Genomic DNA, 23,729 nt, shown 5'->3' with positions numbered 1-23,729 from the left:
GAAAAGGAAAGTTTTCAAGCATTTGAGCAGTCATACACTGGGATACACAGCTCTATAATGGATTTAGGAACTTGACTCCAAAGCAGGTGATTCTTTAGGATGTACTGTTTTACCACATCATCTCTGGAACAAGGCTCTTAGACAAACACCAAATAGACCAGATTGACATGAGAAGCCTGAGCCATTCCCAAACGGATGTTTAGTACCAGGAGCGGGGTTTGCAATTTATATATGAAGGTGCATGACAAAGCTTCTCATATCCATCTAACTTCACAACAGTTTTAAAGACCACTGTTAGACTGTAAACAAGCTAATGTTTTCCTTTTTTAAAAACAAAATAAGAAAAATAAATCCTATTTATTCCATTGTGCTTTATCTGACTGTAGGAATCTCAGCTTAGATAATGTTTAAAGTGTTCTTAAAGTCCCAATATCTCAATAGTTCTATTCTGAATATTATTAAAATTAAATAGAAGTTCCCTTGTTTCACAATTCATACCCATATTTTAGCACATAAATCATAATAATAAGAGTGATCAGTTTCAGTGTAAATGATGATTTTGCAGAGCAGTCAGTCTTCTCTCCATCTAGCCACTTTGTTATCCGATAATTAGAGCTGGTTAAAAACGTTCTAATTTGTCATTTTCAATACCAGTTGCTGAAAATTCTATGAATTGCAAAGAACACTGGAATATTTCACTTCTCAGTTGCTGAAGTGTTTCCTTTTGGTTTTATAATTTAGATTAATAGAGTAGAAAAATCAAAATTACTCAGTCAAAAGAAATCCGCACCAGCAGAGTGTCCCAGCCTTATGAAATGGAAGATTTTGGTGGCTCATGTGGGTGTTCCTGAGCACCTAATACTTCAAAATTTTGCCTTTTTGTTGTCCTGAAAGAAAAGCTTGAAACCTTAACATTTCCATGGAATAAAATCCCTCATTTTTGAAATCTGCTGATTGTGTGGAACAGTAGACATTGACTGACTTCAGAGTACCACTTACATGTTAGTACAAGAAGTACTGCAAACCATCTTGGAAAAAAGATTATTACTATGAAGTAGTGATGCAGCAAGACATTCAGGCTATTCATTACGTTTCACGGTATCATATGCTGAACATTATTTAAAACAACAATAACATTTTTTCCCATTGGGCTTTGCAGAATCCTTCGTGATGTCTTCACTTACACAAGACTCTGGATTGTTCCCTTGAATAAAAATAATCTCTTATTTAATGGAAGCTAGCTGACAGTCTCAGCACAAAGCCCATTGCCATGATTTCTGAATCATTTAGAAAGAGCAAAATGACACAAACCTTTCTCATCCACTGCAACTCAAGCTGAGAACGTGCCTCAGCTGTGTTCTCTGCATGCTTGCGTCTCAGTCACAGAGGACCCATATGATCATATGCTATACTGCCCAAAAATAATTTTCTCATGTGCAGAGAGGCATTTAACCAGAGATATCATGTAACATCTTCCATGGCCATCTGTTCAACCTAGGAAGCACAGGTATTTTAGAGCAGCACACAGGTTGAATGCATGCAGCTAGTAAATGCTGTGTTATAGCACTGTATTTGCAGTGTGTTAGTGCATTTTGTAAGTGAAAGTGGCTATCAGGTTAAAAAACAAGTGATCATGGACCACAGCTCTCATGTAGACTTCACACTAGCAAAGCAGAATGTACAACAAATATGTCCCACTGTTTTCCAGCAGTCCTGTTAAATACTTAAAAGTATAATATTTTGGTTAATATAACAACATACATATATGCTGAGATAGAATCTCTATGAACATTCAAACTCAGACTAACAGCAGCAAAAGTAAAGCAGGTATCAGGTAACTTCCAAGGTTGACTAGATCGTCACTTAGGATCCAGAAGCTGTTACTTCTGCTTCCTACATGTACGACTAGCACCACATTGCTTAACCAGAAATGAGCAGCGCTTAAAGATGGAGTGACAGCCAAAGGTCTTGGAGAGATGGATATGCTTCTCTGCCAGCTTGTGAAGGCCCTGTTCTGATGAACAGTACCTCAGGTATCTCACACCAGACCACTCCTATGCTCAGATCTCACTGAAGATGTGGCAAAATAGGCAGGTGTATAGGGAAGGGCAGGAGGAAGTCACTAGGGCATGAGCATTTTATGACATACTGTGAATGTCTCGGGTCTCACTTCAAAAATCTGCAATTGCAAAATGCATGTTATAATTCTTTGCATATCCTTAAAAAGATCTCTATGCTCTGTCACACAGTGAAGAAGCCAAGGCCAGATAAGAATCCACAGACTGGGGCTTTATTCCTTGATTAGCAACTGTATGATGGTAGGCACAGTGTTTCTTCTCTGAGTCTCAGTTTCCTTGCATGAAGACCATGATGTTTTTTGACTTTTCAGAGTAAAGCACTTGCAACTTAAACTCTCAGCACTGCATTGCTTGCATTGTTGGTGACCTTCTGCAGAGTAGAGTTTCAGTTCTTAAACTTAGTTATGTGGAGATCCCTGGTATCAGAGGGCAGGTGCCCCAGAAGCTGTCACATGGAGCCAGGGAATAACTAAACTAGTCAGGCAGAATTATGAATAGAGATAATAAGGTGACTCAGAAAGGCTACCTCAGAAACCTATCTCCAAAAGATAAAACCTAAGTTATTAAAGGAATTAAGACTTACCTAAGTCGCTGTTCTAGACAGATGTGGCCCATCCTGTCAATGCTCTTAGTTGGAAATCCTTTCCTTAAGTTGGATTTCTGTCACATGGAAGAAAAAAGGTTTTCTATGGTTAACTGTGGGTATAACCTACCTGGTTTGGAGGATACCCAAGATCCCCATAGACCATGATGGTGGCCGTATTTTTAAGATAAATCAGTGCCCCAGATTGAGGCCCTGCAGACAGGCTCTAGAAAGCTGGGCCCAAGGCCCAAATCTTTTTGATGTCCTCACGGACAGTTGCTATACACTGTGTATCTCAGCAGTTAAGTGATAGTTAAGCCCTCAGTGGGTCTAGGCCAGGCAATCTACAGATGGAAATTATATGTATTACTCTATCCATTTCTCCTAACCACCCATTCCTTTAAGAAGTTGTTTATTGTATATTGTATGTGTTTCATGGGATGAAATTACTAGATGGTGTCGTTATTTCAAATAAGCAGTCACTTGGAAATAAACAGACAATAGCATGAGATGATACCTCAGGGGAAATGTTTCTGCTATGAAAACAAAGTACTTTCCAGAGAAACTGCTGACAAAACGCAGATGAAGCCACGCTGCTGTTACTTCTGTAGTATGGAACACCTCCTGCCATGGTTTGGCAATGGAATTCAGATGGGTACTAAAGAGGAACAAGGGAGCAGGGAAACTCTGGCAACAGCTGTCTTTAAGACAATGACAATGATATAGAATATCCAAATATTTTTTTCTGTTTTTTTCTTCAAAGAATGTACTATTAAAATCTCTTAGCACCAAAAATATGAAATAATTGCCTTTCTTATATAAAATCACCTTACATCTAGGGCTGAGTCTGCAAAGATAGATTCAGGTGCTCAGCTTTATAGTGAATATATCTCCAGTGAAGGAAAGAGAAGTTATTCCCTACGCTTAAAAGGAATGATGTGGCCGCCTCTTGGTGTCACTGGTCACATTATCGCGGCTTTTTCTGCCAGCTGCCTTTCGCACTGTTTGCCGCAGACCTTTTTCTTCTCGACTGTGAAAAAAAGTTAAGTTTTGGGGATAAAGGGATGTCTCAGAGCTTTGGGACCAGTAGATGGCAGCAAGAACACGCTAAAAAACCTTTCTTAGCCCAGGCCGGCGGCGGCCTCTGAGAGTGGCACAGCTTCCAATGAATTCCGTATTTATCTTTCATATTTGGAGAGCGAAAAGTATATGTGACAATTAGAGGGTAATGCAATATTACAGTGCAAATAAGAGAGTGAAATGACTGTGTAACCACTGAGCAGTTCCCCGATTTAATTTGTTTGTACTGACCGAATTTCTCTGCGATGGCAAGTTCACCTCTGAGGGGCTTGAACAGGGGGATGGAGATCAGATTCCTGCCAGTCACCAGAGATAGTTTGGAAACGTCCCTGGCCGTCCTGCTCTGTAACACTTTCTGCGAGGGATAGAGATGAACTAACATTGTTTTCAGGCTGAAAAGTCGCAGCAATCTGCAAATGAAAGGAATCTCACCCTTTATATTGGCTTGGCCATCATGACTGCATTTCTCCCCCACGGAGGATTCTGCTTTCTGATGTAGACCCTTCTAGGGGAAAAAAAAATATATATAATAAATATATATATATAAATAGTTAAAGGGTGAGTACAAGACCCAAATATGTACGTCAAGTAGGAATTTATTTTCAAAGGGAGCTCGGGTCTGGACTGTCTCACCACGTATCGCAGTAATTGCAAAGATGGAATGCAACAGCTCCACAGCACTGCCAAGAAGCAAACATAAAATCTAGGCATCCGGGAGGCAGCTGGGGTTCTTCATTATTGGCAAATATATTTATATATAAATATTTTGCCAAGCGTGATTTGGCTTAAGAGTTCCTGTGAAGTGACCTTTTGCTTTCCTTTGTTTTGTGTCTGTGCACGTCCTACATAGATACATGGGGAGAGAGGCAGAGACACATAGACAGAGATAAAGGAACGGATTTCATACAGCACTCCGAAATCCCAAACGATGCCTAAATTAAACGGAGAGGGATATGAAGCGAGGCATAAGTGCAAGCACAGATTTCAGAACTGTGAAAATATGTCACAGAGCATCATTTTTTGGTTCAGACTGATAATCATTCCCTGCTCTCATTATAAGATCAGAAGGGCCATCTGTCCTCTCTGGATAATTTGGAGCTCAGATACAGTGAGCACCCTTGTTAGAAAATGACCCTCCTACTCTCTGTAATCACACGCACTTGCAGCCCCAGGATCCGCACGCAGCCGGGGAGGAACAGATTGGGTCCAGATCCGTATTGATCACGTATAGATCTGTAGTTTATTTGTTGCCTTATTTTGGTGAGAAGGTTTTTGGTTTGGAAGGATGATGTGGCTTGTTTCCTGCCTGCATTTTCCAACCTGCCACGTTCACTTCTTCGGACTTTTCCTACCCTTCTCGGGATGTAACACTAGGGTGTTGCAGGACACAGAGGAGTATCTCGATTTTGCAAAGACGCAAATAAGCATCAGTTTGAACAATACAGCTTGAGAAGCTATTTCCTAATACACGATCCCTATTTGGACGCAGGGAGCTGTTTCCCCTCTGATATACGGTAATTCTCGAGCAAGCGACTGTCATTCACAGCCGCAGCAGAGAGGTGTAAGATTCAACATTTGCTCCGAACCTGCTGATAGAAACAAACCTTAGAGACTTCACTGACACAAGACAGTCACTAACGGAAGGGAAAGATCTTGGCAAGGGAACATGGGCCACCTTACTCTTGTAACTCAGATGAAGTGCCAAAGTCCCGTGTCCCCCCGAAAATTACAGTTTACAGTCAAGGAGACAACTTCATCATCGGAAGGGCAGGACCGCAGTGAAGGTACGCTTTGTCGGGGAAGGTTCCTTGCAGAAGTTATTCATTGGTGTTGGAGCAGCCGTGTACTGTATGGCTAACAGCAGAACAAAGATCACAAACAGTACGGGCAGTTTCGGGACATCAGGGCACGGGGAAGTCGCAGGTGGGAGGAATCCGATTGTAGAGCTCAGAGCTTCGTGTCTAAAGACCCGCTGTAAGAGACTTGGGGTTTCAAGAAGTAGTTTATTATCGTTCTGGCGGTAGAGGTTTCTCCTCATTTGGAAGACAATGATGTTTAATATTCACTGAGGAGTAGTGAGGTGGCATCTAAACAGCCCCGCCACCCCCTTACCCCCCCCCCCCCGCCTCCCGCACCGGGGGCAGGATTCCCGTATGCACAGAGCTGCGGCTGGCAGGCTCCTGTGCGCCCGCGGGGGTCATTCCCAGGGGACCCGGGAGGACGGAGGACGGGGATGGGAGGGAACCGGGGCCGCTCCCGCGGGACCGGGCCGGGCACCTCCCCGAGCGGTTGCAGTGTCACCCCAGCCGTGGGGATGAACAGGTATTAAAGGACATTTAGAAACTCAACCGGCTTCAGCTCACTGTGTTCGAGCAGCCGGCGGGGCCGGACGCGGCCACACCGGCCCAATGTCCCCTGGTGAAGTCGAGGTGGGGAACTGAGTATCCCCGGGCCGGGGCCGAACAAGCATAGGCACACTCGGGGCGAGGTTTAGCAAGCAGGCTAAGACCGTTTTGTTTTGCGGTTGGTATCCTTAAAATATTTGTGCTAGAAATCAGAATAAAGCCGAGCCCAGGTAACTGGCTGCAAATGTTGGCTAGCACTAAGACGGCTACTCTTGGGGGTCATCAAAATGATGTCTCCATTGATGCCAAATAGGTCTCTTTATCCAGCAGCTAAGTAATTTCTAGTGCTGGTTTGGGTTATTGGGGTTTTCTTAAAGCTCCGGATCTGCCTGATCTTTCACCTCCTTCTCCCTCTTCCCGTAATTTTCCTCTCTAAGAAAAGCTCGTACGTGTTTGTATAAAACTCGGGCACGGTGTAGGGAAGGAGAGGGAGAGAAAGTGGGTGCAGTACACAAAAACTGTATGTACTATATGTAGGTAGCCTCAAATACGCTAGTGATACATATATGTTTATTCTCACCGAGTATTTCTACGACCCCTAGTACACGAGGAGTCTGCTCCTCTCGGTGTGCTCCTGCGGAAGAAACCCCGAGGAACCGCTTTCCGTCCACCGGTGCATCCGGACACCCCGACAGATCGGTGGAGAGATTGCACTCCCGTAATCTGCCCGTGCCTATCTATCTGGGAGGATTAGTTATCTCTGCATCTATTGAGAATTAACAAGGGCGAGGAGAGATTATGTATCAACGCACAGGCGGCGGCTATGAATATGAAACCCTACGTACATAGGTAAGGCGGATTCAGTCAGCCACTCAGCTGCAAAGCTCTTCTTTAGGGCTGCTCTGTCTTATCCCCTCAAAGCCCTCACACAGTTCCCTCCGAGTGCCTCCACCGGGGGAAATGAAGAGAAAGCTCCGTGCTGCACACCACAGCTTCTCACAGCCGAATATGACATATGTCACCGCCATGCCGGGAATGGGCTGGGAATGGGCACACACATACACTGCCCCCACCCCGTCCCGCACCCCTTTTGTTCCAGGGAAATAAACGTTTCGGGGGAGCTGGAGAAGGGTGTTATGCCAGGAGGAGAGAGACGGCTGGAGTGGCGCGCTCCCCTCGCTGCCTCCCGGCCCCGCGGATGGGGCTGCGCTGCGGGAGCCCAGAGGGAAGAGGCCGGGCCGGGCCAGGGGTGCTTCAGGGCTGGAGAGCGGTGAGCCCATCCCGGAGCGCTGGCTGGGGATACAGAGCAGAGGGCTGTGGGGCCGGGCCTGTTGCACCGCCGGGTGCAGGAAGGGGCCGGGGGCAGCAGCAGGCAGGCGGGAGCTGAGGGGCGGAGAGGGGGAGCTGCCCGGCCGGGGGGGCCAGGGCCGGGGCAGGGGCGGCGGACGGCGAGGTCTCTCCTCCGCGCAGGACAGTATTTTGCGGCAGAAACTCTCTTGAGCGCAGACAATGGAGCGGGATGTTTACTGCGGGCGGGAAGACAATTAGCAATTCATCGGGAGAGATGTGTCACCCAAATGTCACGGGGAAGCTAACATGACATCTGTTTTAATGGCTCCGTGCTAATAAACTCCTCTCGAAGGGCGGCTTTGTGGGGACGTCAAAGATTATTTACAGAATGAGTCAGTTTCCAAACGGGCTGAGGCGCCGTCGGTGACGGCGGGAGCGCGGCGCAGCGGGGACACGGCGCCCGGGACGCCGAGGGGCGGGAAAGGATCGACGGGGAGGGGGCATCGCGCCGCGCTATCGCACCCGCGGATAGCGCTCGGCAAGGTCCGGCCTGGCTCAGCTCGACACGACTCGGCTCTGCTCGCTACGACAGGGCCCGCCTCGTGGGGACAGAGAGGGGCTGATCGCCCTTACCGACAGCCTGCGGCAGCCCTAGGAGAGCATCCTTCCCTGGACGGCCGTCTGTGCCTGGGCATGAGCTAGGCAGAGGGCTAAGGAGCGTCCGAGGGGATGCACGTTCAGCCCCGGGGATTGCCTTCTGTTTAGCCCTCCCCGGAGAATGGGGCAGCCCCAGTCCCGGGACAAAGCCCCATGGTGGGAGGTGGTCTCCACCCTCGGCCCGCCCGCAGCCGGGAGAGCGGAGGTCGGCCGGCCGCCGGGGAGAGAGATCCTTGACACCGGGAGCAGCGAGGCCTCCGGAGAGCGGCCGGCTTTACACCGAGTGCCACATCCGGCGTTATTGAACAAGACATGCTGCAGCAAAACACATAAGTAGACAAACCGAGAGAATCCATTTAGAACAGTTAACACAGCCTGACTCGCTCACAAGCACACAGTGGGGGGAGACAATTTAATTTCCCTCAAAGCCAGCCGAAGATTTTTACATTCAGATTGTTGTTCAGATGGCACGAAAGGATCCTTTAAAAGAGAAGGAAAGAGGGAAACCTTTGGAGCCTCAGGCCATTGGCCTGCTCTCTTGTGCCTCCTCGATTTTCACATGCTGTAAGGACAGGTTGGGGGTGCGGGCTGGGGGGAAATATGTAACTGCGCTTGCAAATATCTGTGGGTGTATAAGGAAAAAATGTGTTTCTGTATTTATATTTATATATATATGTGGATGTGTTTGTCTATCTGTACAGAGAACAGATGCTGCACCTTTCTAAGGCAGAGCAAGCCTATCCAAACAGTCTTTACTCTGGCAAAGCCGCCACTGAACGTAATAGCAGGTTTATTTCAAACCTGCCTTCGGTACTTATTAATCGTCCAGATCAGACACATTAATGGATAGCAAGAGTGGAAACAGTCTGAGAACTCTCTGTCGCCCTTCCAAGCGCAACGAAAGCTCGGTGCTGGTATCGGAGCTGAACTCAACGGCGCGCTGGGTAACCCTGGGGAGGTGGGAGAGGAAAGAAGGGAGGGGATAGGCCGGGAAGGGGATGGGCAAGAAGGAAATTGCTGTTGTCAGGAAAACTGAGGGTAATTTTAGGTGGCCCGCATCCGAGATGAGTAAATACACCAAGGACCTTCCTTGCCTTCTTCTGTCCCCAGGGCTATTGTATTCACAAAGGAACAGCGAAGGCGGGTGAGGGCCAACCCTACGCGTGCGGGGTGACCCCAGGGACAGAAGTGGGAGCGGGGGTTCAGACGGGCCGGGGTTCCGGGCCCACCCGGGATCCCCCTTCATCCACTCCCACACGGAGCAGTCTTCTTCCCAGCAGATCACAACCCTCGTGAGGCAGATCTGCTTCCCTGGGCTTCGACGGGAGCGTCGGGGTTTACCGGGGAAAGCGCACTGGCCGCTTCCCTGGACGCGGGGAGGGAACTGGGTAGGAGGGAGTGAGAAGGGAGCGGGGAGACAACCAGAACCCTTCACCCACACTGGTGTCTGTACGTAGCTATCCGCACACAACAACCCTGTGTGGCTGCGCGGTGTGTGCTCGTCTGTGCCCTTGGGTTTCAGAGGGAGCAGGGCAGGGTCCCCATCTACCCTCTCCGGTTAAAGCCAGCGGAGTGCCGGGCAGAGGCTGCCCGCGGAGGGCAGCGGGGCAGGGAGCAGGCCCAGGACCCCTGCGGGCGGCAGACACGGCCAGCCTGCACAGCCCCACTTGTACAGCCCTGCCGACGGTGAAGGCCGGCCCCCTGGGAGCAAGGGGAGGCAGGGGAGGGATCCCGCTCCCTATTCCAGCTATTTCCAGAGCTTGGGAGCCCGGTAAACAAACTGCTCTTGCTATCTCCTCTAGCAGCTAAGGCAAGAAGTGGCTTTCTTTAATAATATGATTGAAATGTTAGGGGTATGATGCCTCCTCGTTAGTAATATTGGCTTTGCATGCAGAGCACAATCCCATCCCTCTAGACTGCTTAGCCAAAACAGAGCGTAAACTCTGTAATTAGTAACGTGTTCCATCATTAAAGAGCCCTGCTGAGAATTTCTATTTAATAATGGTCTTAAATTAGTTATGATGGTAAATACTCATCTGGAAATTCAACATCTAAAACCATCTACAATCTGGAAATGCTCCAGTGTTGCTGTAATCTCCTGTAACACAGAAATGACTATCACATTCAACCATCGCATTAGAAATTCGCCGTACCGTTTGGTCCACGAATATACAGTATGGATGTGTTAATTAGGTTAACCCATACACTGTCTGCTTCACAAATATTTAGAAATAAACAATGAAAGCTCCTTTTTAATACGATACAGCCGGGGAAGCGAGGAGGGGGGTCGGATTTGACTCTCGCAGTAGGAAAGTCTTTTGTTTTCAGGTAAGGTGGAACTACAGAGTCCTCGGGTCTGAGAGTTCAACAGCACAAACCGAAGGACACGCACCCACGGGCACGCACCCACCTCGGCCGAACTGAGCAGCTCCCCACGACGGGCAGCAGCAGCACCCATGGGTCCTCCTGCAGAAAGGGGCTTTCACCGCTCGCCTCCCAGCTCAGGCAGAGCAAGACATACCACACCCTTTCTGTCCTTTATTTGCAATTTTTCCCCTTTCACACTGAAACCAGACGGCTCTTTCTCTGCTGTGTCACCAGCTCTACAGCGAGGCTCCTCTCCTGCAACCCTTCCAAGACTGTTTTAAAAAGAGCCCAAGGAGGCCCAAGGGAAAGAGTAAATAGGTAGACAGGCAGGCAGGTAGGTAGGTAGGTAGATAGATAGATAGATAGATAGATAGATAGATAAAGGTGGGACACCCCCCCCCCCCCCGGTTGCAAGTGGAATAAAAGTTGCACAGATAGACTGATATGCAGGTATAAATAAGTCATTCAGGTACACTTCTTTCCACTGGGGATGTAAAAGAAAGTTATTTGTAATGACAATAGAAAATCAGTAACTGAGACAGTTGGGGGTTATAGTAGGAGGGAAGAGGGGGGAGGGAAGTATATTTCTGTATTTACCTAGACGTCTAAACGTTTATCCTCTCTAGCACTAACCTTTCATGTTTAATGAATGAATCTGCATTGCAGGGTTGGCTAGAGTTGCGTTCGTATTTGGGTTTTTTTCCTCCATGTGCCGGCTAGTTTTAAATCTGCAAGCACCACAAAGAGGCCGTGATCCCATCTGCCTATGATTCCAAATTAAAGTTCAAACGGATGGCTTACACACTGCTGATCCTGTATCATAGCCTCTCGCGACCCTTCAATTACTATTTAATAGAATTACAGTGTAAAATCCCAATAGTCTTAAAGAATGTTTTATCACAGACTGTAGAGAGAGAATATACAGACACCTCCAATGTTACTGAACTGTATTAGTGACCTATTTAAATATTAAAAGGGAATATTTAGTGTTCTGCAAGGTATTACAAGAGCTACTTTAATCTGAAATCACGCATATATATACGTATATGTGTGTCCACATGCCTATGCGAATGTGTGTTTGGACATAAGATACATCAGCTGCATCCCACCGAGAGCACAAGCCACACTTCATGGACGTATGCGCTCACCTGCATGGACACACATTCACGCAAAGACACGCAGGCCCATGTAGAAATCTGTGTGCTCCGGTGAACTGCCACACTACTTTACTGTTGCCAGGTATTGCTGGAGAGCTTAGTCCGGTAAGAAACAGAATTTTTCCTCCACTCATTGAAAAATACTCTTTCATTGACCTTATTATTAAATGAACTTCCCGTAATGATGTTTCTATGGGGACAAAAATAAAGGCAAATATTTGAAGTAGAGATAAATCTCCCTGTAATAGCTAGAACTGGAATTCAAGATAGTTGCAGTCTGGCTTTAGATAGTGTACATCTTGACTTCCAGTATAGTTTTCTTCCTTCTTTTTTCTACCTGTTCGGCGGAGGACCGGCCTGCCGCAGGGAGAGCCGAACCTGCCACTTCACCTCGCTCACAGCGAGGTGATTCTAACCAGGCACTTGCGGATATTTCCATCTAGCCTTTCTTTATTCATCACTTTTCTGCATCTCTCCTCTCTCGCAGTTGCCGAGGTGCCCGTTTGAACCCCCTGGTCCGAAGCCACCTTGCTTCCAAAATGAAAAAGAACAGCGCCGAAAACAAAACCTCACAGCCGTCCTTCCCCCAGACACAGCAACACAAATCTCTTTAGTATCATTTAATCTTAGCTATACCCCGACAGCCCCTGCCTTTTGTCATTACAGTGCCAGAAAGAATATTTAGCTCAATCGCCGGTACTCTCCCTAGTGCTTTCTCTTCCCAGCTCCTTCTTTCTCCTCCCTCCGCCTCTCTGCCTTCTCCATCAGTTTGCAACTGGATGATTGGCTTCGTTTCACCCCTTTTTATACACCATTTACAAACTTCTGTGTGCCCGGGCTCTCTGCAGGGCGGCGATGCAGAGTGCCCTCGGCATTTTGGACTCGCGTGTGTCAGCCTGCACACCCGTGTGTGTGTGTGCTCTAGAAAAAGGCAATGTTTGTCTATCCTCTCCCTACACGAGGAATCCAGGCCAGTGCGATGTGGAGCTCAATAAGAAGCTGCATGAATAAACACGAATAGAAAGTTGTGCTCAGCTAACCGAAGAAATCAGAGCAATACCAGGGCACCAACGTCCACGTTTCTTTTCACTTCGAGCTGGGGCAGTAACCTCATCTGGGTATGCTAAAAATTAAGGGCAACGGTCAAGGAGATTCGAGTCCCTCTGCAAGGCGCTTGTCACTGCTGGGGCAGCGGGAGCAGGGGATGGTCGCAGCCCCCACGCCTGGCCGAGGAGGGCGGCAGCAGCCGCAGCCCTTCAGGCACACAAAGGCCCCCCAGCCATGCTAAGGGCTCGGCCGGCCCTCGGGCAGCGGCACCGGAGGGAAGAAGGCTGAGGAGGAGGGAGGGAAGCAGGAAGATACCTTCGGAGGTCTGCACCCCCCCTAGGCAGGGGTGCACGCACCCCGGTGGAGCCACTAACCAGAGCCCTTTGGGGGTGAAAGCAGTGGTAGAACCCCTCGGCAAGGGGATGGGCGGCCGGGGTGGTTGGGGTGGGAGTGACCACCCTCTCCAAATTGCTCCCGGAACCGTCTGGTCTTAGCCCTACTTCCGACGGGGGGGGAGTGTGGAAGCCGGGGAGCAGAGCGGCGAGAGCCGTGTGCTGCTGGGCTCCGGCCATCTGCCTCCTGTCCGCCGGCTTGCGCTTAAATATTGATCAAACGCACTTCAGCTTCCGAGTAATTTCATCTTAATCAACGGCCGAGCTCGCCGTGGATAATAAACTAATGCTGGCGAGGGGCTGTCGATAATGCTCGGCCGGGGGCGGGGAGGAGGCAGCCCTCCGGTTTGGCGGGGCTCGATAGGCCCTATCTTCCCGGGGCAGGCGGACTTAGTGGGTGAGAAGGCTTAAACGCAGCTTTTCATAGATTTACACCTCAATCAGCCATTCAGGTTTTTAATGCAAATCCTAAAACAACATCATTTATCCATTACCGAGCCCGGCTTTGAAACGGCATATAATTAGCTGCACCCTCGTCACCCCGAAACAGCACAGGCACCGGTGCCTCCCTGAATGGGGACACGCAACCCCCAAACCCTTCTCCTGGCCGCCCCACAAAGGCCTCCTGGCTCCGAGGGGGAGATGAACCCCCCTTGCCAAGAAGTAAATTTTCGGGGATGAGGGGAGTGACAAATGGCCTGCGAGCAAGGGCCCTGCCTGAGAGGCTGAAGCCTGAGGCCAGGCACGGGTGGGATGAGGCTGAAGGTGATCTCTGGCCTCCCCTGCCTGCCACGACACGACGGGGCGATCTTCTGGAGGCTTAATCAGAGGGAAGAAAAATCCAAACCTATCAGTGTAAGGCTCAGCTGAGGTAGATTATTGCTGCCGGCTTGACGCCTTCTAGCTGCAGTTTCGAGACTCGAAAATGAAGGAAGAAAAGGAGAGAACAAAAACAAAAAAAATCCCAAACTTCCACGCCTCTGAATCCTTTTAAGTATTAAATTCCGTTAAAAATAAAACAAGATGGAAACGACACTTCTACCAGCGAGGAGCGGGAATATTGCACTTAAAACCCCTGTATCGACATAGCAGATCTCCTTCCTACCCAAAGCCGGGGTGAGGGGCAGGCCAGGGATTTTTCCCGGTGAAGGCCTCTCCACTGCCTCGCTGCCGGGGGAGACACAGTAGCCCGAGTCCAGGCTTGAGACCCGTGCGTGGGCCCTTGGGGAGCCTTTCATCCTCTCTCGGGTAATATTTCTCCCCTCTTAAAGCCACAGGAAGGGAGCGGGGAAAAGAGCTACTACGTCCACCACGCTACCCCCTTCTCCCACCCCTGCGGAACACGGGAGCCCTCGTGTTGCGTGAGTGTTCCTCTCCTCAGGCAATTCCCATCCATTCCGGTTTCGTACAGCCAGGCGTTTTTTGGTTTCAACCCCAAATAGTGTTGGCGACGGAGCCGTGGAGCTGCCCATGGGGAGGCCCCGCCGCGGGGCCACTCGTGGAGCGAAGGGGGAGGCGAACCCCGACGGGGCGGGCGCTGCCTCGGGCCACCCGTGTCCATACCCGCAGTGGCTCCCGCGGGCAAACGGAGGAGAAATCCCACCACTACCCCTGCGGTGGTCTCCGCGGCCCAGCGCGGAAACTCTTTTCTTCCGCAGTCAGGGAAGTCTCAGGGCGTGGGGAACACACGCATCCCCTACGCGGTCTCTGCAAGCACACGCTCGGCTTTTCCTCAGGGGCACCAAAAGTAGATGAACACACATCAGCATATTCCTTCACATCACCCATTAGTGGCTTGCTCTGAGGTCTCACACCCTCGGGGGTTCTCCCAGATACGCAGGTAGCCTCTTGCGGCAGAGGGAAGCCCAGGCCCTTCCTAAGGCTTCCCGTAAACCTAGCTCGGACTTGGCCCCCCACACACAAAAAAAGGGGGAGAAGAGGGAGAGAAGACACGGGCAATGCAAAGATAGATCGTAAATCCAAATTACTCTGGAAATGGTCAAGAAATTCTAAGCACGTTTCTCCCTAAATCCCTGGTAAGTTTCAAAATTGTATTTTCAAGTGAAAACAAGTTTAGATTTTACCTCTCGTTAATTCATGGCTGAATAACCTGCCCAGGGCAAAGCAAAACTTTAACGAAAAAAAAAGAAAAAAAGAAAAAAAAAAAAAAAAGGAGGAAAAAAAAGAAGAAAAGAAAGAGATGCTGAAATACTGTTAGTCATGCAATAAAGGCTTCTTTCAGCACGTTACAATATACTCCGGATTCGAGGGGAGGAGCTGCAACCAGCTTAGGGCGAGGAGTTTATGTTTTTGTTTTCCTTTAAAGCTACAAAACAAATCCCGAAATGTCTTAACCGCTCTCCGGAGCCCCCCGGCCCTGCAGACGGGCGGCCAAGGGAAGCCTTTCAGCTCAGAGGGCACAAAAAAAGGTCCGGGGGTGCGAGGGGACACACACACACACACGGAGCTGGAGCCCGCGGTGGCGGAGGGACACGCCGCGCCCCGCACCGCGCAGCCCGGGGTCCTCGCTGCCGCCCGCCCGCAGCCTCCTCGCAGGGTCCCCCTAGAATCCTCTACATCGTGGCCCACAGCGGAGGGGGAGAGGGTATTTTTTCCGTGGCGGACAAAAAGACCAACATCTCTGGGTAGATAAGAAAATGGAATACTGTATTTGATTTAGAAAGTTTGTACATATAGATAAACACGCAGTTAAGGAAACAATAGTTGAAGCGTCCTACGTGGAGTTTAAGAAGAGACCCCCAAAGCTGCTATGAAATACTCAAAATAGCTTTTGCATAAGATAACTACAGTTGCACCCTAAGCTTTTTTTTTTTTTCCTTTTCTTTCCTTTTTTTGGGTTTTTTTTTTCCTTTTCTTTTTTTTTTTTTTTTTTCTATCGCTGAGGTCCCTTTTGAAAACCTAGCACGTCAGCTCTTGACAGCTAAGTTTGTGCAAGGAACACCGAGTCAAGGAAAATAAAAAGGAGAGAGGGAGAAAGGGTGGGAGGGAGATAGACAAGGGGGGGGGGGGAGGAAAGAAAGAGGAGCGCAAATATCATATACAAGCATTTCTACACATATATTACAAACTGGGAAAATGACCGCATCATTAAGATATACATAATTCATATAAAATTTTGAAATAAAAATAAAAATCTGTTACAGTCATAACTATTCTTTTTCCACATTTATAACCAGTACCCACACAGGCAGTGACAGAAGTGTAGAAAAAAAGGTGCTTACGAATAAAATGATTGTCTGCTGAACAAAAAAAGAAATAACAGAGAATTGCATCTTGGCTGGACCATCACTTGGACTTGGAAAAAAAAAAAAAACCCAAGAAAGAAAATAACAGAGAGAAAGGGAGAGGGGGAGAGAAAGAGAGAGAAATAGGACCAACAAAAAGGCGATAAACATTTGTTATTTCCCTCTTCAAGGAGTTCCTTTTTAATCTTTTTTTTTTTTTTCATTTTTTATTTTTATACAAATTCGATGGGAGTTTTTTTTTTTTTCTGGTTTCTGTTTGTTTTTCCTTGACTATAGAGAATATTTTTTCCCAGATACAAATTTAATCATCATCATCATGCAAGTGGGTGAAATGCGTCCATGGAAAAGCGCAAAGGAGAAATCGTGCTTGTCCTAAAAAGAATACAATTGTCACTTTTGCTTTGCTTTTTTTTTCCTTTTTTTTTCCTTTTTCTATATATAATAATTATTCTTTCCCGCCCCCCCCCCCCCTTTCCCCCCCCCTCCCGCTGCAGCACCAGCGTTTGTGACTGTTGAAGTTTTAGCTCCATCTCTTGGTGGTGGTGTTGGCTGCCGGTGATGGTGGTGGATTCTCTGAGCCCTGTCTGTTTATTTGCTATTATGTTTGGGTCGGGTTTGGCCTTTGCTTTCCTCCTGGCTGTGTGTGTGCGTGCGTGCGGGTGTGTGTCCTCATCCTGGGTTGTCTCGGTTTGTTTTGCTCGGGTCGGGGAGAGGGTGCTTGGCTGTTTGGATTTGGAATATTTTTGTTTGTTTGTTTGTTTTTCGATATCATACATCACATTCCGAGTCGCTGGAGGTTACCGAGAGGATGGAGGTGCCCGTCTCGGCTCTTTCTGTCAGGCTGGAGACGCTGGTGGTCGGGCTGGCAGCCGTGGACGGAGACTCGGCCGAGCTGTGGGTCGGGCAGCCGGGCTCTGCCAGCGACCGCATTCCGCTCTGTCCTATCGCCTGGTGCTGGAGCCTGCAGCGCGCCGGGAGACAAAACAACAGCACAGCCCCGCTGAAACACCGGCCGTCGCTGCCGCAGCTGCCGGGAGCACGGCGCCTGCCGGTCCCCGAGCCCGCTAGCCGGGGGACAGCCCCGGGCCTGTCCGGAGCGGAACCGCCGGCCCGGTCGCCTTTCCGCAGCGGCCCGCAGAGCCCGGGAGCAGCGGTCGGGCCAAGCCATGCGGGGCCGCGTTTCCCCCGCTGCGGGCCCCGGGAATCCTCCGCGCCGCCGGGCCGGGACCGGGGCCACATCCCGAAAGGAGGTGGGGGGGCACCCAGTGCATACACAGCGAGAGGGTTCGCGGGTTGAACAGGGCCGGGAAGAGCAGGAAGAAGCGGTTCCCGGTCCCTGGTTTGAAAAACGCGAGCAGAGCCTTCCCTTTCCCGGAGAGGCGTTCATTCCGCGGGCCTCGGAGCAAACCGGGAGCTCCTCAAACACCGGGCCACCGCAGAAAGAGAGCTGAGAGGGCCGGCCGGCAGCAGGGAAGCAGGTACCGGAACCTCATCCTGTGCTCTTGCGAATATCTGACTACATATTCCCTAGTGCACTGATAAATACCCTGGGGTCGGCGGCAGGACTGAGGACTGTCCTGTCCCGTGGACTCAGTGCTGGGAATGAAATACAACAAGAAAGGGCGATGGTGGAACACAGCGCATTGCTCCGGTCGAAATTTAAGTCCTTTTTTTCCCATCTAAAATCCCGAATTAGCTTTCAAGTGCTGGTCCTTTCACACTCAGCACTTCAGGGTACATTGTTATTGAACATTTAAATTTTTTAAGAGGCAATAAATAATTTTTAGGTTTCCTAACGTGTTGGGGATATTCCCCTGAGCCCGTTTATTCCGCTCGAAACCCAAAGAAAGTCCAATTCGAGGGTAAGAGCTAAAAGTCATGAACTGAGCACCCAGCCACAAGCTCCAGCGCCTAGCACTGCCAGGGTGAATCAAAACACACTCTTCCCCCAACTGCTTCTCACCGGGATATTTTCTGTTTAACTGCCCTCAAAGACCAGAAAAAAATGTAGCCATTTTATTCTACATTTCTCATTATTTTAAGTTATTTAATTTCAGCCTCTTTCATTTTTCCTCCATTTACAATTCCCTGTGCATTCATCTGCTGTCAACAGCGTTGAGTCAACAAAAGCATCCGTAGGCAACTTCTGTTTATTTACAATCCTAAACTGATCTGTTTTCCATTTAATGGAAATTAAATGGCGAGGCACTTTTAGGTTGCATTTCTCCTACAGAACCTTGAATCAATAACACCAGTGCTATAATTAGGAGGAATTTAAGAAACAGCATTTACAAGAAGTTTTGTTTACGCGCTTACAATGTTAGCCAAACTTAAATTAAAATAGAACCGTGTCAAGCGGGATTAAGAGTCCATCTTCATTTGCAAAATAACTTTTACAGATAAAAAATAAAATGAAAGGAAGAAAGAAGTCTTTTTTATCATGGCAAAGTAAAAATTAAAAAATTAAAAATAAGAAATAAAAGACGCCGAGAGACACGCATATAAAAGCAATGTAAACGCACAGGAAACACAGGACCAGAGGGCCAGGTCTCCATGTGGTTTAAACAGAGAAATGGGGATGGGAAAAAAGAGAGGTTTTCCGATCTCCCCAGGGCTTTTTTCCCCTTTTCTCACTAAGCCAAAGGGCTCTGGGCTCTGCGTGTGCTGGTCCCACCGCGCAGGCGGAGGAGCGGGGACAATTGGAGCGGAGCCGCCCTCTCTGCAAGGACTCGCTCCGACCTGCACCGCCTGCCGCGGCCCTTCGGCGCCGGAACCACGCCACAGCAAGGCCAGGCGCCGGTCCCGGCCAGCCGAGAGCAACACCGGGGTCGGCAGCCACTGCGGGAAGGGAGGGACGGAGGGAAGCGGAGATGGGAAGCCCGGCGCTGCCCCGCCGCTGCTCCCCGCACACACACACAGAGCTGCCCACGCCCGCGGGTGAGCCCCAGCCCTGCCCGCACCCCAGAAGACTGTGGGGAGCCCGGGCAGGGTTCGGGGAGCACCAGGCAACTTTGTGTCGTGCCTGCCTCCTTTGCATCCTTGCGGCTCCCGGGAGGAGACCTGGCCGCCCGGAGCGGGGACTGTTTTCTCCCGGTGGCAGGGATGGAGAGGAGAAGGAGCGGGAAGGAGAGGCAAAAGCGCGCTGCCGTCCGAGGTGCCCCGCCGCCCGCCTCGCCCCCAGCCCGGAGCGGGGCTCCGCAGCCCACTGACCTGTTTTTAGCCGCCGCCGCTCTGTCTCTTTGCCTTCGGTTTTTGAACCAGTTGCCTACTTGCGTGGGGGTGAGCCCCGTGGCCTGAGCCAGTTCCCTTTTCTTGCTGGGGTTGGGGTAAGGGTCCTGCAGGTACCACTCCCTCAGGAGGCTGCGAGTCCTCTCCTTGAAGCAGTGAGTCTTCTGCTCGCCATCCCAAATGGTCCTGGGCAGCGGAAACTTCTTCCTCACCCTGTATTTATCAACCGGCCCCAGCGGGCGACCCCTTAGCTTCTCGGCCTCCTGGTAGTGAGCTTCGAGCCACATGGCCTGCAACTTGCCGTGGGACTCCTTGGTGAATTTGTGGTTCTCCAGGATGTGGTAGAGGTCTCGGAAGTTGCCCGTGTGGAAGGCCACCACCGCCCGGGCGCGGAGGATGGACTCGTGCTTGTTGATGGCCTCGCATGCCCCCGGCGCCACCGGCAGCGACCAGAGGAACCTCCCCAGCCTTTCTATGTCTCCAGTCTCCTCCAGCGTCTCGCAGACGCTGGCCACTTGCTCCGGGGAGAAGTTGAGTGTGGGCAGCTGAAACATTGACAACTCTTCGTGGGGTGCCCGGGAGCTGCCGCCTCCACCGCCGCCGGCACCGGGGCTGCAGCCCGAGCCGCTGCCGCTGCCGCCGCTGGCGAGAAGGAGGGAGCGGTGGTGCGGGTCGGCGGCGAAGTTTGGCAAGAAGAAATGGGTGGGATAAAGCTCTAGCGGGGACCTGAACACCATGGGATGACCGGGGAGAGGGGGAGACGAATCAAGGAGAAAAGAAAGAAAGGGAGGAAGAAGGGAGGAAAGGGCACACGCACCGCGCACGCATCCACAACCGCACACGCACACACAGCCACATAGAGGCACGGGGGCTCGCACACACACGCACACACACACACACGCACACACACGCGCTCACACTCGCACGCACCCGCGCTCGTTCACGCGCGCACACACACGCACACACACGCGCACTCACACGCACCCGGCCCCGCGCCGCCGCCGAGTCAGGATTCAGTGATTCAACAGCAATCGCCCTAATGACAACAGCCTCATAATATCTCCCCTAAATCCACAGTGAGTGCAGCGCTGAAACATTTTGTTTCGCTTTTCTATTGGTCTTCCGAGTGTCGTTGTGGCGTTGCCATGGCAGCCCCTGCCAATCACTGTCAGCACTGCCAATCATTACGGAGTACGTAAGGGAGGTTTTTACCACTTCGCCCAAATGCACGGGGGGGGAGGGAAGCGGGGCGGTTGGTGGAAAAGCCTGGTTTGTTTTTTTTCTTTTTCTTTTTCTTTTTTTTTTTCTTAATCTTTGCAACTCCTAATCTCAGCACTTCCCCTTCTCCCTGTCTCTTCCCCCCCCCCTTCTCCACACCCCTCCTAAATAAGGGATCAAATAATGCGAAAAGCAGTGTGCACATATTTGTTGAATGGGATGAGCAATTAGAGGGTGGAATATTATTGTGATCTTAACGAGCCTCGTTAAAGCTAAAGGAGATATGGGGGAAAAGTAAATGGGCCAGGCTGGGATACACGTTCGGATAAAGGGCTCCTAACTGAGACAATTTACACATGATTTGCACGTAGTTTCACTTCATTCTGCCTATCTGAGCACTAATAGTGCCGGGGAAGAAAAGAAAGATGAGATCATTAGACCCATCCTCACGCCGGTGACCCTCCCAGAAGCAGGCACATACAGTATAGCCTGCCTTCAGCCCGGCTTCCACGAAGAGTCCCTCTACTCTCCTCCCAAGTCCCGCTCTCTGTCCCTCTCCGCGCAAGGAGAGATCCGCTGCCCGCGGAGTTCCGCGGCTGCTTCGCCGAGACAGGCGCAGGGCGCCCAGCCCGGACCAGCTCCGGCGCCCCGCTCGCTGCCTCCCCCGTCCCGCTCCTTGCTTCCCCCGCCCTCCCGCTCCTTCTCGCCTTCCTTTTCCCTCTCCTCTCCCTTTCCTCTCTCCACTTTGTTTTCCTTCCAGTCTGGCTTCCCCCTCCCGCCCGCCTCACCTCCTCTCGCCCTTTCCTTTCCCCCGAGCCCAGCGACCTGGCGAGACTGGTCCTCGCCCCAAACTCGCCATCGCACCTTTCCTCTTCCCCGCGATTTCTGCCTCAAACTCGAGGGCTTCTGTGCGGGGAAGAGGAAAGGGAGGCGAGCAAAAGAGGGTTTGAACCCAAATTAATTTTATTTATTTCCTTTTATTTTATTTTTTAGCATTATTTTTTTAACTATTGGGAGCAAGGAAAATCCCCGTAGTGGTTTGAGCCCATCCCTTAGTAAGACCGAGCTAAGTAGCCAGACCTTGCTACCATGCAACTATATTTATTATTAGGTATGTTGCTTTTAAGAAGATTTAATCAGCATCTTGAGCTGGTAACTCTTTTGTTTAGTTTCTGTAGCTATGGAAGTGTGATTTACAGAGATTTGTACGGGTCATGGACATCTTTCCAGACTTACTGTGTATATTTAGACAGGACTTTGCTTGGTGTTAAAAAGTGTATATTTTGAATAGGTTCACACACAGTAGCAAACAATACCGACATTGTAAAGGCATGTACAACGAGTATTGAAACGCAGCATCCAGACTTCAACTAATCTGCCCTCAATAAAGCTGAAATAATTATCCTAAGCCGCCTTTCTAGAAGAAAAATCATTGAGGAATTCAAAACTTTTTTAAAGATCTTTTCTGCATTCCGATGGAGATCGAGGGGTGAGGCTTGGAGCCCAAACTACTTTCAGACATCAATGGAGGGAAGGAGGGGGGGGAAGAGAGATATTACAATTAAAATGTGAAAACATAGCGTGACTTGCCCTATCCGAAGGATAATAATAATACTGCTATGGGTGGTAGAAGTTCTTTAGCTGGGCTCCAAACCGGTTGTGATCCTTTCACAGCGCACTCCTCGTGAAATAATTCCAAGTGGCAGATGAATAGGTCCAGTTGGAAGAGCTGCTGGACTGGAAGAAGCCCGCTGTATTACACATTCATCTGATTTCCACTAAACTGTCATCGGTGTGCTACGCGGCTTCACGGCCCGAATGGAAATAACTCGCCCTCTTAATTTTTAGTGATCTGCTTAAACACTTCTGTGAACAGACGTGGGGAAAACTTCCCTTTTCTCTCCCTCCCTCCCTGGCTCATACTTCCAGCTGTACAGCTAAGGAGGGAAAAAGACTTCTCAGCCCCTCTACAAATCGACTTGGAGGTATTAATTGGACAACAATATGTTTAGCCAAAGATTTTAATACACACACACACACAAAATCTTTTTCTTTGTAATCCTTTCCTTTTATGTAAAGGATTACAGAGAGGAGGGTGGGGGGAATTCCTGCGGGAGTTTCTTAATATTTGATTCCATTTTTCTTCAAGCTGCAAATTAAACTATCTTAAAATGTATTTCCAGAATAAAATCTCTCTTCCCCCCCCCTTTTATTTAATCTCCCAAAAGATCATACACTGGTCGTTTGCCTATAGGTTGCACCCTTCTATTAGGATTTCAGATGAACCTTTTAAAGATTCAATATTCCTTCTCTTCCTCTTTCTTTCTTTCTTTCTTTCTTTCTTTCTTTCTTTCTTTCTTTCTTTCTTTCTTTCTTTCTTTCTTTCTTTCTTTCTTTCTTTCTTTCTTTCTTTCTTTCTTTCTTTCTTTCTTTCTTTCTTTCTTTCTTTCTTTCTTTCTTTCTTTCTCTCTTTCTCTCTTTCTCTCTTTCTTTCTCTCTTTCTTTCTTTCTTTCTCTCTCTCTTTCTTTCTCTCTCTCTCTCTCTTTCTTTCTCTCTCTCTCTTTCTTTCTCTCTCTCTCTCTCTTTCTTTCTCTCTCTCTCTTTCTTTCTTTCTCTCTTTCTTTCTCTCTTTCTTTCTCTCTTTCCACCCGAACATATGAAACACGTAACAACTGATTAAAATATTTATTCCAAAATACCCCTCTGTAGGGCATTTCAAAGCACGCCAGCTCTTGTGTGCGTGTGTCTGTGTGTTTGAGCCAAACAGCCCCACAGCCCTGAGGTTCCTATCAGCTCACACCAGGCTGGAGCCCGCTCTCCCCTCCACGGACACCCAGCACCGCAGCTCTGCTGCCAGAACCTCTCGCAGGGACGGAGCCACCATTCGAAAACGCCTGCGCCAGTTCCCGCAGGTCACTGAGCCACAGGGGTCGTTCGCCAGACCTCGGGGAGCGGGTCGGGCTTCGGCGCTCCCCTAAGCCTGTTAGGGACACACTGCCGTGTCCTGCAATGTGCAGGCA

At 49.5% G+C, this 23,729-nt stretch overlaps 1 protein-coding gene across 1 annotated transcript; it reads right to left on the bottom strand.

Moving 5' to 3' along the window:
- Positions 1-15,642: 15,642 nt before the first annotated feature.
- Positions 15,643-21,020, bottom strand: SIX3 (SIX homeobox 3). Its single transcript, XM_061367201.1, has 3 exons — positions 19,473-21,020; positions 17,064-17,223; positions 15,643-16,634 (listed from the first exon to the last, which is right to left on the bottom strand). Exons 1-3 carry the CDS (start codon positions 20,225-20,227, stop codon positions 16,533-16,535), a joined length of 1,017 nt encoding a protein of 338 aa, XP_061223185.1. The 5' UTR covers positions 20,228-21,020; the 3' UTR covers positions 15,643-16,532.
- Between the last annotated feature and the right edge of the window lie 2,709 nt (positions 21,021-23,729).

This window comes from Neopsephotus bourkii, unplaced genomic scaffold (assembly GCF_033783945.1).
Source record: "Neopsephotus bourkii isolate Nb327-2 ecotype Australia unplaced genomic scaffold, CSIRO-AGI_Nbou_v1 NB_1373, whole genome shotgun sequence".
Taxonomy (NCBI): Eukaryota; Metazoa; Chordata; class Aves; order Psittaciformes; family Psittacidae; genus Neopsephotus; species Neopsephotus bourkii.
This window is presented reverse-complemented; position numbering and strand designations above follow the sequence as displayed.